At 42.7% G+C, this 19,146-nt stretch overlaps 2 protein-coding genes across 3 annotated transcripts in view; both read left to right on the top strand.

Moving 5' to 3' along the window:
• Positions 1 to 8,715: 8,715 nt before the first annotated feature.
• Positions 8,716 to 15,545, top strand: cfap52 (cilia and flagella associated protein 52). Its single transcript, XM_060867234.1, has 14 exons — positions 8,716 to 8,894; positions 9,283 to 9,482; positions 10,219 to 10,355; positions 10,800 to 10,928; positions 11,357 to 11,456; positions 11,661 to 11,777; positions 11,900 to 12,000; positions 12,514 to 12,684; positions 12,770 to 12,918; positions 13,012 to 13,157; positions 13,343 to 13,494; positions 14,244 to 14,346; positions 14,499 to 14,610; positions 14,764 to 15,545. The coding sequence occupies exons 1-14, from the start codon at positions 8,831 to 8,833 to the stop codon at positions 14,937 to 14,939; spliced, it is 1,857 nt and encodes a 618-aa protein (XP_060723217.1). The 5' UTR covers positions 8,716 to 8,830; the 3' UTR covers positions 14,940 to 15,545.
• Positions 15,546 to 16,516: 971 nt separating this feature from the next.
• Positions 16,517 to 19,146, top strand: part of grb2a (growth factor receptor-bound protein 2a) — a 7,175-nt gene continuing 4,545 nt past the window's right edge. Inside the window, exons 1-2 of one of the 2 annotated variants that reach the window (XM_060867233.1) lie at positions 16,517 to 16,704; positions 18,941 to 19,084. In XM_060867233.1, the coding sequence (XP_060723216.1) occupies positions 19,007 to 19,084 (78 nt within the window). In that variant the 5' untranslated portion in view covers positions 16,517 to 16,704; positions 18,941 to 19,006. Of the gene's footprint in view, positions 16,705 to 18,937; positions 19,085 to 19,146 lie in introns of both variants that reach the window. The other variant, XM_060867232.1, reaches the window with a different exon arrangement.

Genomic DNA, 19,146 nt, shown 5'->3' with positions numbered 1-19,146 from the left:
CCGAGGTAGTTCGGATAAGTGGTAGAAGATGAGTGAGTGAGTGATAAGTGGTAGAAAATTAATGAATGAATGAACTTGAACTTTAAAGGTGCGGTCTCCGACAAGACACGCCCCTTTCTGCTCATTGGCTACACGTTAGTTTTGTTTTTGTTTTGTTTGTCGTCCCGTTGTCGTTTTGTTGTCATTTCTCAAACAACGGAGACCCCACCTTTAAATAAAAGGCTAAAATTACTAGAATTAAAGAAATTGATGTTTTTTATATACAGAATTTTCTTTGTTTTTTGCTCCAAAAAATGTAAACAGCTTCATTTGTTTATGTTCTTTAAAGTCTAATCCTGGAAACACATTAAAAGGTATCTTCTTATTGTACAGTTTAGTGAGCTCTATATTCAGGTGGTGAATGTTGGGGCGTCTGAGATTAAAGCTCTCCTGCTTAGTGATGTAGGCCCTCACTGTGAATTTACCAGGATCCGTTCTATTCCTGCAACAGTAAGCGCTCCAAAAATGACTGGGAATGTTAATTCCTTCTTGATACTCTTTTCCCTCTCTTTTTATGGGTATCCAGTCCTCCCCTGGGACGACGCCGGTCACAATATGCACCTTGTCGAGTTTGCACATCTGATATATTTCTGTAATCATCGATTTCTCCACTTCCGCAGCCCATTTTTGGTTGCTGCCCGATGTTTGTGGAGCTGCGTTAGTTAAAGTGAAGGTGGAATCTGTTTGATCCTGATCGGCAGCAAACTGGCATGGAAACACGTGACCTTTAGTATACCCTGTACCTATATAATCAGAGTACACGGCCTGGTTAAATATCATTCCTGCGTCTCTCGGTGAATCAATCATCTCTTTCGATCCTTCAGTATCATCCAGCTGTTATGGAGTAATGAAATGAACACAAAGATGTTAATCAGCTCACTAAACACAAATACAACAATATTAAATACATATATTGATAAATACAACTATAATAAACCAGTGAGACACATTTAACTATAGTATTTACTTGCTGCTCTCTGTGTTCACTGTGTTTTACTGCACTAACAGTGTCTAGTCTTTAGTTCATTACTTAAATATTACACATGTTAATGATTCAGTAATGAAATAAACACACGGACTGACCTGAGGTTCAAATTTCCACTGTTTTGTGTGGGTAGTCTTAACTTTCCCATCAGAGAATGTGTAGGCCGAGTAAACAGGGATCCTCCTCACAGTGTCGTACACAGTGGCAAACATGAGTTTGTCTTGCCAGCGCTGGCAAATCATCTTATACTGACATCCAGGGAAGATAGTGGGGATGATGATGTCACCTGCATTGTCCGGGCTCTGGATGAAGAACTCAGGACAGGATTGTTTAAAAGAATTAACAACCTCCGTCAGGGTCAGTGGGTAGAGAGAGGAGAGCAGGAGCACCAGAGCGAGGAGCTTCATCCTGACACAGAATGGAGGAGTGTGTGATGGCAGGAGAGCAGAAATCTACATGGGACAAAATAACAGAAGAGTTCTCAGATACAGATTCAGTGCTTAAACAAACAAACATCTATCTATCTATCTATCTATCTATCTATCTATCTATCTATCTATCTATCTATCTATCTATCTATCCATCTATCTATCTATCTATCTATCTATCTATCTATCTATCTATCTATCTATCTATCTATCTCACTCACTCACTCACTCACTCATTTTCTACCGCTTATCTGAACTATCTCGGGTCACGGGGAGCCTGTGCCTATCTCAGGCATCATCGGGCATCAAGGCAGGATACACCCTGGACGGAGTGCCAACCCATCGCAGGGCACACACACACACACACACACACACAAACACTCTCATTCACTCACACAATCACACACTACGGACAATTTTCCAGAGATGCCAATCAATCTACCATGCATGTCTTTGGACCGGGGGAGGAAACCGGAGTACCCGGAGGAAACCCCCGAGGCACGGGGAGAACATGTAAACTCCACACACACAAGGTGGAGGCGGGAATCGAACCCCCAACCCTGGAGGTGTGAGGCGAACATGATAACCACTAAGACACCGTGCCCCCCTATCTATCTATCTATTAAAGGTTATATCAACTAACTAATTGACTTTCATCCATCACTAATCACTGCTGATGGAATGTTAACTAGTCGTTGTTCTGTTAATCAGACTCGGCCTGGAATCCATAAAATGTATGAGCACTTCATACTTACTGATTTAATCGTACAGATCACACAGTGATTTTAACAAATTAACTCATTACATACTGTAGTGAACTCCTACAAATATACAGTCAATACAGAGCTGTGAGAGAGAGGGAGAGGGTCATCCTGACTGACTGTAAACTGCTCCAAAGCTTTAGTCTCAAGACTGACTAAGGTAATGGAGCAGATCATTCACCAGGACCAGACGTACTATGAGCCTGATGGGTCCATATTTGACAATGTGTATATAATTTGTGACATTTTGGACGTCTCCAGACTATTGGGCTTAAAGACTGGTCTGATTTTTGTAGCTCAGGAAAAGGCATTGGACCAGATTGAGCATGAATATTTTTATAGCAGATATTTTACAGCAAACATCTCCATTAGGTATTGTTGAAAACGGTATGTTTTATATAGCTATAGTGCGTAATAACTGTTTCCACCCTAAAGGTCAGATACTTTATGAGGGGCCGTGAGACTCTGAATCAAATCCACCATGTGAGATCCTTCAATAGTTTTACCATTAAAATTAAATTCACCATTATTGTTCCACAGAATGTAAAATTTGATCCATAATGTACGAAGCATTTTTCTTGCTCCTTGCAGAAATGTCAGCAAGCACCTCTTGTACAATACCATCTTCAGGGTGTAGATTTACAGTCACTGTTGTCAGGGTGGGACGGAAGGGAGGACTCAACTGCAGGACAACGATGTAAATAATAAAAGTCTTTAATGAGCTTGACAAAGTAATCAGTCAAGGGGAAGGCAAACACTCAGCGTAAAGACCAGTCTCTCATCCAGTACAGAGGCAGGCAAAGAATACGGGGCAGGCAAAAACACAGAGTAAAAACCAATCCAGTAATCAGGTACACAGGCAGGCAGGGTAATACAGCGCAGGAACAAAAACAGAAACCAGAAACAAACAGAGTCAAACCAGGCAAGGAACCATGTGAAAGCAGCGTAATGTTGTTTTTTAAACAATAAAATGAGACGACACGCTGGCTCTGGAACTCACGTGCTTTTTCTTTTACTATCACACTTGAACACATTACAAGCAGCGTCCATATATAAGTGTGCAACCAGGGCCGGCCCTGCGCATAGCGTAGAATAGGCAATATATATATATTTTATTACCTGAGAAGTATTTTATTTATATATTTTATATATATTTTATTGCTTTAAGAAAGGCAAGGAAAGCAAGGTCTCCGTAATATAGTTTTTTTTTTTTTATATAGTTTGTGTGTGTTCCCAAAATATTTTCAAAATAAAGAAAAACAGGACAAAGCTGTGCAGTTTGTTTCTGTGTAAGTCTATGAACAAAATGATCGGAACACAATTGTCTGTGATTCCAGGGACACCAGGTGAAATCTTGCCTAGGGCAGCAAATTGGCCAGGGCCGGTCCTGTGTGCAACACCTAAAATGGCCGCCGGTGTGGACAGAGTGCCGCCAACCGTAGTTTCTTGGTAACTCTCCAGTATATTTGGTCGAGACAGATTCAGCTTAGCGTATTCTCGATCACTGAGTTTAACCAAGTTGAAACATTTTTGTAGGGCTGATATGTAGACCTTCTCATATGCGTTAAGATCAGTCCTTGACAATGACATGCGATTGCATCATCCATGTTGTTCAACATTTTTTCTTAGATTTCCATTTTCTTCTGTTATGTTTTTAAGTTTATCAAGTTTATCAATTTTTCCACAATCTTCATGCTAATTGTTCCAAAATGCAAACTGAATCCCTCCACATTACCGACCGCTAAAACACTCTCCTGTACGCTCGCTGCACTCACCACTAACACGCCATGCCAGCAAGTCAAACATTTTTATGCAGTTTTGTGCTCAAATCCACTACGCTACACCACCACTCTGCTCACACACACACACACACACACTTACACACACACGTATGAATACACAGTTAGTAGCTCACACAACAAAATTCGTTAATCGAAGATGTTAAACGGAATAAACTGCATTAAATGCCGAAAGTTGAGCGCCAACCTCTCTCATGCGTTCAACACGACACCCTCACACTTCCACAGAGAGAGAAGGAGATTTACTCACCACAAGTTGCTGGAACTTTATGTTGGAGTTCAGTAGAAGTTGTGAGATGATCACGAGATCTATGTACAGAGATATATAGAGGCTGATCTCCTCTCACACACCTCTGCGCTCACTTCCTCTGGATCATCTGACTTCCGGTATCGCCCTTCTACTGGTCTGTAAATACGCGAACATCTGGTATATCTCACATACAGTATATTGTAAGAAAAGAGAGATGAAGAAGTAAAAAATCACTAAAAAGATTCTTCACAAGAAAGTGGTACCTTCTCCAAAGTCAGAAGCAGACAAAATTTTGTCTCCCAATAATTAAAAAAATCAAAATTCATACTGAGCCGATGTCCTACTTGTTGTCCTCAGATACAGATAAAGACACTGATTCACTTCAGAGGTGGAAGCAACATGAGGCAAACTTTCCCTAGCATATTAATCTGGCCAAGAAATAACTCTCTATTCCTGCCAAAATTTCCCCATTAGGGAGGGTTTTTAGCGTGAGTGGGGGCATTGTAGCGTGAGTGGGGGCATGTCTCAAGCCTGACACAGGGGACAGACTTGTGTTCCTTGCTAAAAACCTGTAAAATGTTGCCTGGCACCTGTGTGATTTTATTTAGCATGTAAGTTGAACTTCTTCACAAAATTGTATTTCTTCAGGGATCTTTTTTCAGGTGACAACTATTTATTTTATAAAAAGTGATTTAAGTCTGCAGTTTGCACTTCCCTCATATTTTCCTATATTACTTCATTTTGCTCGAATAACCAGAAAATGTAAAGACTTGTGAAAGTTGTACTGATTATGTTTTTTTTTTTTTTTTAAATAACAAGAAAACTTGTTAGCGAAAGCAAGGTGGCACTTTGCACTTTTAGTCCGAATAAGAGGTTCATATGTTTGGTTATATTGTTTCTGTTCAAATAAAAAAAGTATCCTATAGTCTATAGTGTTTTATCCTTGACTGACAAAAGAGAACTGACCGAGACACTTTGCTGCAAGGAGTTGAGCTTCCCCAGCAGATCAGTTTGGCAAAGCATTCACTGCCAAACCCAAGAGGGCTTCCATCAGCACCCATGGAACATGGACATGCTGTTATTGAGTTCCAGGAGCCTGAAAATTTTAAGGGTGAGGCAGTAATTTGCCATCGCAAACATGCTAGAACTGAGACTGTGGTATCACATGCAGATGTAGCTGCACCTGGCACCAGCCTGACTCATGTGGCAGGTGAATCTTCTTTCTGGCCTGGTGTCAAGCATGATCCTGTGTGGTTTAACTGGCCTGGATATTAAAATCAACAGGGTCATCACCCATCAGCACCAGATATGTATATCTCTGAGTTATACATCCTTTCTGCCAGGTCATCACCCATCAGTGCCAGCACCTTCGTCTCAGGGTTCTTTATCATTTTGCCAGGTCCCCAGCCAACAGCTCCAGTCCCACAGTCCCAGAACTGTGAAAGGCAGAGCTTGTGGCAAGAGGGGAGCCACCAAAAAAAAGTGTCTGTCAAAAGAAGGCTACCACTACCAGTGTAAATTATGTGGTCAGTCAAAGAACAAACTTACTGGCCATACTCAAATTAAAGGTCAATGGTACTGTGCAGCATCTGGGAAGGCCATGGAACAGTGGAAAGGCTCTTTGTAATTCAATCAAAGAACATTTATTTAACTTCGAACACTTTTTATTTTTTTCTAGCAATTTATTCTAACATTCTTTATGTTATAACCTTTGTGAAAGTGAAAAGCTCTATAGTGATAGTATTTATATAATAATTATTGTAGGTATAATATAATAATTGCCATTAAATGTAATAGTAATAATAGTTGAATAAAAAAATATATTGTTATTATTAATACTTGTCTTGTAAATAAATTAAAACAGAACTTGTTTAAAAGGAATGCGTGTTGAAATAACGTGTATTAGTGAATAAAGTGTGTTGAAGAAATAAGCATAGTGTGTTAATCTTTCGCTTTTATGGAAGTGTACAAAGAATTTTATATTAATAAATTTAATTTTAATTAAAAATGTGTTCTTGTTAAAAAAAAACAGAATATTATCTTGCTTTTGGTAAAAGAAGGTGAAATAGAGTGAGTATTGAAGAAAACACTCCCCTGTCCTGCACTACAAACCCCCTCCTTTTTTTTTCCTCTTTTCCCCCTTTTTCCTTCTAAGACAAGACAAGTATTAATAATAATCAGTGGTGTCAAAAGTATTCACACCCATTACTCAGGTAGAAGTAAAGATACTAGGGTTTAAAAAGACTTCTGTAGAAGGTGAAGTATCAACTGAAGCGTTTTACTCAAGTAAAAGTGTAAAAGTTCTGGTTTCAAAACTACTTAAAGTATAAAAGTAAAATTAATGCAAGGAAAAAATACCATGAAGGACAAAAGCTTAGGCTGTGCTACAGGGGCCTGTTGTGCTCTGTGCTACAGGGGCCTGTTGTGCTCTGTGCTACAGGGGCCTGTTGTGCTCTGTGCTACAGGGGCCTGTTGTGCTCTGTGCTACAGGGGCCTGTTGTGCTCTGTGCTACAGGGGCCTGTTGTGCACTACCAAACCTCCTCAAACACATATTTCTAAAGGCCATAATGACTATAATGTTATATTAATATGATGAAACATTTGGGATGCACTAGGCTACCTGTTTCAGACACATACTGTATATGCCCATTAAAAAAGAACACATTTTAGTACAAATACATTAAAGAACCATATATGTGTACGACTGAGCTGTGTTTCATGGAGCAGAAGATCTGACGAGTTGGCTGTAAGTATTGTAATGGTGCAAAAAGTCAAACTTCAGAGGCACGTCATCAATAATCTTTATTAAAACAAACACATTGGTCTTAAACAACAACAGGGTAATCAACATCACTTAAGAACAGAACATGCAACAAAGAGTTTAAAAGTTCTTTGAGCCAATGCATGCTCTTCTTGGTCTGAAGATCAGCCCTGCAACACTAAACAGTCTTTCACAGGCTGCTGAGGCCGGGAGTGCCGTATTAAATTTAAGTGATAACTGGCACACGGCTGGGAAGGACTTCAGTACCTCTACTGTGTCTCCTGGGCACCACAGGTACACATCCAACTGCTGGGTCGTTTCAAGAGGGCTGGTCTTCTTCAAGGAGGAAAAGAAGTCCTCTTCCTCAGATGATTAGGAGACCTCACTGATGTGATTCTCAGCCTGACAGTCCAAGTGGTTTCTGATGTAGTCATGGCCTGTGGGATAAAAACATAAATCAGGACAATTTAGACCATATGACACTATTGTAATTGTGTATTGGATAGTGTGTGTGTGTGTGTGTGTGTGTGTGTGTCTGTGTGTGTGTCTGTCATTAAATTTCATTTTAAACTCAATCCAAACTCAATTCACTGCTTCCATAGAAATTACACACATTAAAGGGATAGTTCACCCAAAAATAAAAGATCCGTCATGTGCAGGACAAAAAATGAGGCCATGATCAGAAAGTTTGCTCTCTGGTCTAAATGCATTAATGAGAACAACACCGAAGCCTTTACGTCATTGCATGATATGTTGCTAACAAATGAACTCAGTCATACCAACATTGTTAAACGCGACATAATGAAACATCTATCTGAGCTGTCTGCACAATTACGCAGGTATTTTCCAGAAACAGAAAATGAAAACAACTGGATTCGCTATCCGTTCTCTGCCACCCCTACAAAAAGAAGGTGGGTTTTCAGCACTTACCAGCATAAAGAACAAATATCGACACAGACTCTGCATAGAGAATGATTTAAGACTAAAACTCCTATACAACCAAAAATCCCAGAGTTATGCAAGCCATTTCACGCACATCCATCTCATTAACCGGTGAGTCATTTAAAAAATATATATGATTTTGTGTTATGAAAGTTGTGTTTGTTCAAATAAATTATTTTATTAAGGTACATGTGTTTAAAACGCAGATCAAGACCACAACAGATCAAGACCACAATTATGAGAGTGAGAGTGAGGGGGAGGGGACACAGAATGATCGACTGTGTCCGAGGCACACGTGAAACTTTTAGACCCGAACCCGCTTGGTGCAAACCAATAGGGTGTCGGAATGGTATATGTTTATACTTCTCATTCAACCACAATCACATTCACTCTATCCTGATGGCACCATAAACCTATCAAGGTAAATGGTGACATCCGGATAGAGTGAATGTGATTATTATTATTATTATTATTATTATTATTATTATTATTATTATTATTATTATCGTTGTTGTTGTTGTTATTATTATTGTTTGTTTGTTGTTGTTATTATTATTGTAATTATTGTTGTTGTTGTTGTTGTTGTTATTATTATTATTATTATTATTATTATTATTATTATTATTATTATTATTATTATTAAATGTTGATATTTTTAAATGACACAAAAAATGAAAATTCCGTCACGGTGATGACGTCACGCCGTCGCTTAGTTACGGTTGTAAACACTTCCGGTTGCTGGGGAGAGTTCGATTTGTAAACTTTCACACTGCTTGCGGTTTGTTGTCATTCTGTTAGGAGTTTGTTGTGAGTTTGTTGTGAGTTTGTTGTGAGATTATTGTGAGATTATTTTGAGATTCTCTGATGGCAGCAACTGAAGCTCCGGAGGTTCTGAATCTCCAACTAGAAGCTGTTATTGGGTTCAACGGTAAGAGCTGATAGTAGAACTGTACTGTAGACACACACACACACACACACACACACACACACACACACACACACATATACACACATATACACACACACACACAAACACACACACGCACACACATACACACACACATATACACATACACACATACATACATACACACAAACACACACGCACACGCATACACACACACACACACACACACACACACACGCACACACACGCACATACACACACATACACACACACCTTCACTGATGTGTTTGTGAGGTTGAAGCTTCAGACAGACACCAGACACACCAGTAACCTGAGTTTAGGATCAAAACTGAAGCTTTTTAATATAAAAGGAAATCAGGGTGATTTTGTTTCCTCTTTCTTTTCCCAGGTCACGTGTTCTCTGGACTGCGAGTTCACCCCGACCAAGAGCACATCATCTATCCGCTCGGCTGCACGCTGATCATCAAGAACCTGCTGGACAAAAAGCAGAGCTTCCTCCATGGACACACCAACAACGTCTCCTGTGTGTCTGTGTCCAGGAGCGGGACATACCTGGCGTCAGGACAGGTCACCTTCATGGGCTTTAAGGTGAACATCAGACCCTGGAGAAATCCAGACAGGAGTGCAGATTCATTGATGTGTTTTATGTTGTTGTGTAATAATCAATATTCCTGATTAACCCACCATTTTCTTTTTAATGGCACTTTTTGCCAATCAAATGTTTGTAAATCAGGTGATGTTTTAAATTGTTTTATATAAAGCTGCTAATAAAGCTGATATAAAAAAAGAAATGTATAATAACAGGGGTCACGGCGGCTTAGTGGTTAGCACGTTCTCCTCACACCTCCAGGGTTGGGGGTTCGATTCCCACCTCCACCTTGTGTGTGTGGAGTTTACATGTTCTCCCCGTGCCTCGGGGTTTCCTCCGGGTACTCCGGTTTCCTCCCCGGTCCAAAGACATGCATGGTAGGTTGATTGGCATCTCTGGAAAATTGTCCCTAGTGTGTGATTGTGTGAGTGAATGAGAGTGTGTGTGTGTGTGTGTGTGTGTGTGTGTGTGTGTGCCCTGTGATGGGTTGGCACTCCGTCCAGGGTGTATCCTGCCTTGATGCCCGATGACACCTGAGATAGGCACAGGCTCCCCGTGACCCGAGGTAGTTCGGATAAGCGGTAGAAGATGAATGAATGAATAATAACACAGAACCTCAGAAGACACATCAGCATCGTCTCTTTTCTCTGTCACTGATACCATCATGACTAAAAATAAACTTAGTTTCTATTTCCTCATCGTGCTCTTGTGTAATCTGAATAACTCTATCCTCAGGCTGATGTAATAATCTGGGATTATGCTAAAAGAGACATTCACGCTCGACTCGTCCTCCACAAAGCCAAAGTGGAAGCGCTCGCTTTCTCTCCCAATGAGAAATACCTGGTGACTCTGGGAGGACAAGACGACGGCAGGTGAAAATCCATCGTGTACTGTGTCTGTGTGTCTGTCTGTGTGTGTGTGAGTGTGTGTGTGTGTGTGTGTGTGTGTGTGTGTGTGTGTATGTGTATGTGTGTGTGTATCTGTGTGTGTATGCGTGTGCGTGTGTTTCTCTGTGTGTGTGTGTGTGTTTGTCTGTCTGTGTCAGAGGTGTGTCTCAGTTACTCATGGGGGTGGAGTTAAACAGGGTTAGGGTTAATCCTAATCTAAAACCAAAAACTCAAATACACACAAATTTTGTCACATAAATCCTGGATCTGGATGTATGTCACCGTCTCTGGATACAACCCACAGTGTGCGAGTCCTGTGTAGTGTGTAGTGTGTAGTGTGTAGTGTGTGTATTGTAGTCTGTCATTGCCTCCAACAGTGAGACACAATCACTTGTTAAATAAAAGTTTTGTTTTTTTATGTGTGTTCAGTATTGTGGTGTGGAACGTGCAGACGAAGGAGGCGATCTGCGGGAGTCCGGCGTCGGCCCACAGCGCAGGTCACTGTCTCAGCATCAACTACTGCAACCTCAGTGATGACGTCTTCATCTCAGCAGGACAGTAAGAGCCACAGATCAAAAAAACACCTGAACAACAAAACGTAGTCCATCGGCTGAGACGTGCTTGTATATCAGGGGTGTGGTCAGTTAGGGGTGTGGCCAAAAGTCTGAAAGTGGAGCTTGTATGTTTATTCGGTTGATTAATGTGGAGGTCCTACAGGTCCATGAGATGTTAGTTACATTAACATCACGGCTCCAGGGTAAAAACACCAGCAGTGACTCTGAACAGGTCCTGAACAGGTGATCGAGTCACTTTGCTATTGTTCTTATTTCTGACTCTTTCCATTTCTTTACACCTCAGTAAATTTGTCACTTTAGACAGTCGCCATCATGTGTTTGTGATCAGAACCGATTTCATTCTGCCAGATGTTAAACAGCTGCTCTGTAGAAGTGTCATTTAGTGACGTAAACCGTGTGTCTGACTTGCAGTGGTACGCTTCGTGTGTGGGAGCTCGACCTCCCCAACAGGAAGATCCGCCCCACCGAGTGTCAAACGGGGCAGTTAAAGAGGATAATCAAGTGCATCGAGGTGAGAGGAGTTTTATTACGACATGATTATAAAATAATTTATTGAAATAGTTCCTTAGCTGTGTTCTAATTGATGGAGGTCCAGCTCCTGGATGAGTTCTAGTGCTTGTGCTGTTACTATAGCAACAATAACAACAATTTGTTTCTCTAACAGTAAACTAACCTTCTCCTGACCAATCACAGCGAATATTTTGTTTGTGTGTAGATTGTAGAGGACGACTCTTTCTTTTACTGCGGCACTACAAGTGGAGACGTGCTCAGAGTAAACCTGAAGAGTCGCCTGCTGAACAGCTTTGGACCTCAAAAACACCGATTCAGCAAAGTGAGCGGGAAGAAAAGTCTTTTACAATGTGATGAATTCATTTCAGTCATTTATATGTTGCTTTGTGTGTGTGTGTGTGTGTGTGTGTGTGTGTGTGTGTGTGTGTGTGTGTGTGTGTGTAGGGTGTAAATGCTATGAAGATGTTGAAGACTGGAGATTTGTTGGTGGGATCAGGAGACGGGACGTTCAGCCTCTGTTCCAGCACAAACTTTAAAACCCTCAAGTGAGACACTTACAGTAGAGATTGAGACAGTAGGACAGTAAGACAGTGGTGCAGAGAGTGAGACAGTAGGACAGTAAGACAGTGGTGCAGAGAGTGAGACAGTAGGACAGTAAGACAGTGGTGCAGAGAGTGAGACAGTAGGACAGTAAGACAGTGGTGCAGAGAGTGAGACAGAAGGACAGGAAGACAGTGGTGCAGAGAGTGAGACAGAAGGACAATAAGACAGTGGTGCAGAGAGTGAGACAGAAGGACAGTAAGACAGTGGTGCAGAGAGTGAGACAGAAGGACAGTAAGACAGTGGTGCAGAGAGTGAGACAGAAGGACAGTAAGACAGTGGTGCAGAGTGAGACTGAGAGATTATGACAGTAGGAATATAAGACAATTAGAATGTATGACACTAAGACAGTGAGACAGACGGATTTTAATACACTTTATTATTAATCATTTAGTATAATAATAGTAATATTTGCCGTGTGTGTGTGTGTGTGTGTGTGTGTGTGTGTGTGCACGCAGGAGTGTGACTCTGGAGGGTGGCGTGACGTCCGTGGCTCTGCGTGGTGAAGGACAGCAGGTGTTTGTGGGCACTGAGGCGTCTCAGATTTACAGGTTTGGTTACACCGACTTCACCCCGGAGCTCATCACCTCCAGCCACTGCAGTGCTGTTTGGGACGCAGCCTTTCCAGAGTAAGACTCTGAGATTTACCTGCAGTTCTCACCCCCACCACTAGTTCTTACTGTTTCACCATTCTGCTTCATCTCTCTCTCTCAGAGGAACGTCGGAGCTCTTTGCCTCTTGTTCTCAGGATGATATCCGTGTTTGGAACACAGAGTCCAGTAAAGAGCTTTTACGAATCCGAGTCCCGAACATGACGTGTAACGCAATCGGCTTCATGCGTGACGGCCGGAGCATCTACAGTGGTGAGAAACTAAATAAAAATAAAAACTGGATAAAAATGTGTGCTAGAGTGTTAAATAATAATACATTTTGTTGTTTAATGTTGAACGGTGCAGCTTGGAACGATGGGAAAATCCGTCTGTTCACTCCCGAGAGCGGCCGCCTGATGTTGATGATCCCCGACGCTCACAGTATGGGCGTGACGGCATTAAGGAGCACCAGCGACTGTAAGCGCCTTGTTAGCGGAGGAGGAGAGGGACAGGTGTGCTTCATTAAACTGTTGTTCCTCATCTACTGCTGTAGAAAGGCTTTAGTGTTTAGTGTTTAGTGTTTAGTGTTTAGTGTTTAGTGTTTAGTGTTTAGTGTTTAGTGTGACACGGAGTTGTGCTGTATGTATTGTATGTGATGTATCAGGCTGTGATAGTTTACTGCATGTTGGTGGTGTAGGTGCGAGTCTGGGAGATCCTGCAAGACACACACAAACTCATCGCCAGCATGAAGGAGCACAAAGCTTCAGTGAATGCGGTCAAGATTAAAAGTAATGATAAGGAGTGTGTGACAGCCAGTTCAGATGGGACCTGCATCATCTGGGACCTGGTGTGAGTGAAGATCCTCCAGCTATGTGCAGAATGTAGACCATTTATACTGTCTCACATTTCTCTCTCTCTCTCACATCTCTCTCTCTCACATCTCTCTCTCTCACATCTCTCTCTCTCACATCTCTCTCTCTCTCTCACACACATCTCTCTCTCTCACATCTCTCTCTCTCTCTCACATCTCTCTCTCTCTCACACACATCTCTCTCTCTCTCACACACACCTCTCTCTCTCTCTCTCTCTCTCTCTCTCTCTCTCTCTCTCACACATCTCTCTCTCTCACACACACACATCTCTCTCTCTCTCTCTCTCTCTCTCTCTCTCTCTCTCTATCTCTCTCTCTCTCACACACATCTCTCTCTCTCTATCTATCTATCTATCTATCTATCTATCTATCTATTTCTCTCTCTCACACACACCTCTCTCTCTATCTCTCTCTCTCTCACACACACACACACACACACACATCTCTCTCTCTATCTATCTATCTACCTATCTATCTATCTATCTATCTATCTATCTATTTCTCTCTCTCTCAAACACACACCTCTCTCTCTCTCTATCTCTCTCTCTCACACACACCTCTCTCTCTATCTCTCTCTCTCTCTCTCACACACACACACACACACCTCTCTCTCTCTCTCTCTCTCTCTCTCTCTCTCTTTCTCTCTCTCTCTCTCTCACACACATCTCTCTCTCTCTCTCTCTCTCTCTCTCTCTCTCTCTCTCTCCCTCTCTGTCTCTTTCTCCAGGCGCTTTGTGAGGAATCAGATGGTTTTAGCGAACACACTGTTCAAAAGCGTTTGTTATCATCCTGAAGAATATCAGATCATCACCAGTGGAACAGACAGGAAGGTACGACCCTGAGAGCATGTGTGAGAGAAAGAGAGAGAGAGAGAGAGAGAGAGAGAGATGAGCAGGAAGGATATAGTAGAATAGAATGGAAGAGGATGGAACACTGAAAGGCTTCTTTCCCTGCATTAACTTTTGACCTTTGTTCCTCTCAGATTGGCTACTGGGAGGTTTATGATGGAGCAGCTATTAGAGAGCTGGAGGGCTCACAGTCAGGGGCCATCAATGGCATGGACATCAGCTCTGAGGGAGGACTCTTCATCACTGGTGAGAGAGAGAGAGAGAGATCTCACATCACTGTGTTATTAATATCTATAATAACTATGTTAATTACAATAATACAATAATAACTATGTTAATTATTTCAGCTATAATAATAAAACTCATATAAACGTTTTTACCTCTCGGCGTCTTCACTAGGTGGTGATGAGAAGCTAGTGAAGGTGTGGCGTTATGCCGATGGTGATGTCACACATGTGGGCGTCGGCCACAGCGGCAGCATCAGCAGCGTGTGCTTGTGTCCCAACAATAGATTCATCATCACCACCAGCACAGACGGAGCCGTGCTCAGATGGAGATTCCCACGCTGCACATAAACCACATAAACCACACCCACAACACACACAAAACACTCAAACCACTCTCACAACACACACACACACAAACCACACCCACAACACACTCAAAAACCACACCCACAACACACTCAAACCACTCTCACAACACACACACAAACCACACCCACAACACACTCATACCACACCCACAACATACTCATACCACACCCACAACACACAAACCACATGTGGGATGTGGTAGCCTAGTGGTTAAGGGCTACCAATCGGAAGGTTGTGAGTTAGATCCCAGGTCCACCAAGCTGTTGGGCCCCTGAGTAAGGCCCTTAACCCTCAATTGCTCAGTTGTATAAAAAAGATGTTAGTGGCTCTGGATAAAGTCGTCTGCTAAATGCTGTAAATGTAAATGTAAACCCCACACACACACCTACAAACACTGAATTTATTAATGATATTCTGAAACATGCTGAGTTTAATATTTACTTTGCTGTTGTTATGATATTTAGTTTTTGTGAGTTCCTGTTGATTTTTTTTTTAGTTTTTTAATTTTCTTTTCCACTACAAAGTGTCTAATGACTCTTTCATTAAATTCAGAACATTCTGTCTGTTTATTTACACCTTAAACTATTTTCCAGGTTACACAAATATTACTTCAATAAAAAAAAGAAAGAAACTCACTCTCTGTCTCTCTCTCTCTGTCTCTCTCACTGTGTGTGTGTCTCTCTGTGTGTCTCTGTGTGTGTGTGTGTGTGTCTCTATCTCTCTCTTTCTGCGTCTCTCTTTCTCTCTGTCTCTCTCTCTCTCTCCTCTCGTCCTCTCTCTGTGTCTCTCTGTCTCTCTCTCTCCCTCTCTTGTTCTCTCTCTGTCTCTCTCTCTCTCTCTGTGTCTCTCTGTGTCTCTCTTTCTCTCTCTCTCCCTCTCTTGTTCACTCTCTGTCTCTCTCTCTCTGTGTGTGTGTGTCTCTCTCTCTCTGTCTCTCTCACTGTGTGTGTGTCTCTCTGTGTGTCTCTGTGTGTGTGTGTCTCTCTCTCTCTGTCTCTTCTCTCTCTGTGTCTCTCTGTGTCTCTCTCTCCCTCTCTTGTTCTCTCTCTCTCTCTCTCTCTCTCTCTCTCTCTGTGTGTCTCTCTGTCTCTGTCTCTCTTGGTTTCTCTCTCTCTGTCTCTCTCTTTCTCTCTCTCTGTGTCTCTCTGTCTCTGTCTCTCTCGGTTTCTCTCTCTGTCTCTCTCTGTCTCTCTCTGTGTCTCTCTGTCTCTGTCTCTCTCGGTTTCTCTCTCTCTGTCTCTCTCTTTCTCTCTCTCTCTCCGTGTCTCTCTGTCTCTGTCTCTCTGTCTCTGTCTCTCTTTCTCTATCTCTCTTTCTCTCTCTCTGTATATATGTGGAACAACATATTTTTTGTTTTATTTTTTCAAAATACCAATAAAACTGTAGTCATTATCAGTTGTTTCACACGTAATAACACGTTATTACACAAATCCCAACCTACAAAAAGTATTTTCCGGATATATATTGATATGTTGAGAGATAATTGCGCACGCGCAGTTGTTCACTGTCGCCACGCATTAATGCGCAGGCGCGCTGAGTTGACGCAGGCGCACTGGGTCTCTCGGGCAGTGACAGGTTTGCTGTTGTAGAGAACAGAAATTTAACACAAAGCGCCTGCATTAAATATTATATACAGATAAATATTTCACCCGGAAGTGTTTATTACTCGGTTTATTTACTCGGAGTTTAAAATACAGAAGGAAGTGAATCTAAAGCGCTGTGTTCAGAGGCTCCTGATTTTAGGGTGAGTGTTTGTTCTGTTCCCTCAGAGCTGCTGAAGAGACGCAGAGTTACTGATGTTCTCTTACATCTCTACACAACAATACACAACAATACACAACTCTACACAACAATACACATCTCTACACAACAATACACAACTCTACACAACAATACACATCTCTACACAACAATACACAACAATACACAACTCTACACAACAATACACAACAATACACAACAATACACAACTCTACACAACAATACACATCTCTACACAACAATACACAACAATACACAACAATACACATCTCTACACAACAATACACAACAATACACATCTCTACACAACAATACACAACTCTACACAACAATACACAACTCTACACAACAATACACAACTCTACACAACAATACACAACTCTACACAACAATACACAACAATCCACATCTCTACACAACAATACACTACTCTACACAACAATGGGATGTGTGAGGGATGTGTGTGTGTGAGGGATGTGTGTGTGTGAGGGATGTGTGTGTGTGAGGGATGTGTGTGTGTGTGTGTGTGTGAGGGATGTGTGGATGTGTGTGTGTGAGGGATGTGTGTGTGTGAGGGATGTGTGTGTGTGAGGGATGTGTGTGTGTGAGGGATGTGTGTGTGTGAGGGATGTGTGTGTGTGAGGGATGTGTGTGTGTGAGGGATGTGTGTGTGTGAGGGATGTGTGTGTGTGAGGGATGTGTGTGTGTGTGTGAGATGTGTGTGTGTGTGTGAGGGGTGTGTGTGTGTGAGGGGTGTGTGTGTGTGAGGGGTGTGTGTGTGTGTGTGAGGGGTGTGTGTGTGTGTGAGGGATGTGTGTGTGTGTGTGTGAGGGGTGTGTGTGTGTGAGGGATGTGTGTGTGTGTGTGTGTGAGGGATGTGTGTGTGTGTGTGAGGGATGTGTGTGTGAGGGATGTGTGTGTGTGAGTGTGTGAGGGATGTGTGTGTGTGAGGGGTGTGTGTGAGGGATGTGTGTGTGTGTGAGGGATGTGTGTGTGTGTGAGGGATGTGTGTGTGTGAGTGTGTGAGGGATGTGTGTGTGTGTGAGGGATGTGTGTGTGTGTGTGAGATGTGTGTGTGTGTGTGAGGGGTGTGTGTGTGTGAGGGGTGTGTGTGTGTGTGTGTGAGGGGTGTGTGTGTGTGTGAGGGATGTGTGTGTGTGTGTGTGAGGGATGTGTGTGTGTGTGAGGGATGTGTGTGTGAGGGATGTGTGTGTGTGAGTGTGTGAGGGATGTGTGTGTGTGAGGGGTGTGTGTGAGGGATGTGTGTGTGTGTGAGGGATGTGTGTGTGTGTGTGTGAGGGATGTGTGTGTGTGAGTGTGTGAGGGATGTGTGTGTGTGTGAGGGATGTGTGTGTGTGTGTGAGGGATGTGTGTGTGTGTGTGAGGGATGTGTGTGTGTGTGTGTGTGGGTTGTGTGTGTGTGTGTGTGTGTGATGTGTGTGTGTGTGTGTGAGGGATGTGTGTGTGTGTGTGTGAGGGATGTGTGTGTGTGTGTGTGAGGGATGTGTGTGTGTGTGTGTGAGGGATGTGTGTGTGTGTGAGGGATGTGTGTGTGTGTGTGTGAGGGATGTGTGTGTGTGTGTGAGGGATGTGTGTGTGAGGGATGTGTGTGTGTGTGTGTGAGGGATGTGTGTGTGTGTGTGTGTGTGTGAGGGATGTGTGTGTGTGTGTGTGTGAGGGGTGTGTGTGTGTGTGTGTGAGGGATGTGTGTGTGTGAGGGATGTGTGTGTGTGAGGGATGTGTGTGTGTGAGGGATGTGTGTGTGTGAGGGATGTGTGTGTGTGAGGGATGTGTGTGTGTGTGTGTGTGAGGGATGTGTGTGTGTGTGTGTGAGGGATGTGTGTGTGTGTGTGTGTGAGGGATGTGTGTGTGTGTGTGAGGGATGTGTGTGTGTGTGTGTGAGGGATGTGTGTGTGTGTGTGTGAGGGATGTGTGTGTGTGTGTGAGGGATGTGTGTGTGTGTTTGTGCGTGTGAGGGATGTGTGTGTGTGTTTGTGTGTGTGAGGGATGTGTGTGTGAGTGTGTGTGAGGGATGTGTGTGTGAGGGATGTGTGTGTGAGGGATGTGTGTGTGAGGGATGTGTGTGTGAGGGATGTGTGTGTGTGTGTGTGAGGGATGTGTGTGTGTGTGTGAGGGAAGAGTGTGTGTGTGTGTGTGTGTGTGTGTGTATCGACTCATCAGTTTTATTGTTTTTTTTTATTTTTTCTGTATTATAGTAGCTCCAGAAGCTGAAACTCTTCCAGCACGTGAGCGACACGTCAGTGACGTGACTGTGAACCTCTGTCATGGAGGCCATCGCCAAGTATGACTTCAACGCCACTGCAGACGATGAGCTGAGCTTCAAACGTGGAGAGATACTGAAGGTGTGTGAGAGGGGGAGAGAGAGAGAGAAAGAAAGAGAGAGAGAGAGAGGGAGAGAGAGAGG

Source organism: Tachysurus vachellii, chromosome 4, assembly GCF_030014155.1.
Source record: "Tachysurus vachellii isolate PV-2020 chromosome 4, HZAU_Pvac_v1, whole genome shotgun sequence".
Lineage (NCBI taxonomy): Eukaryota > Metazoa > Chordata > Actinopteri > Siluriformes > Bagridae > Tachysurus > Tachysurus vachellii.
This window is presented reverse-complemented; position numbering and strand designations above follow the sequence as displayed.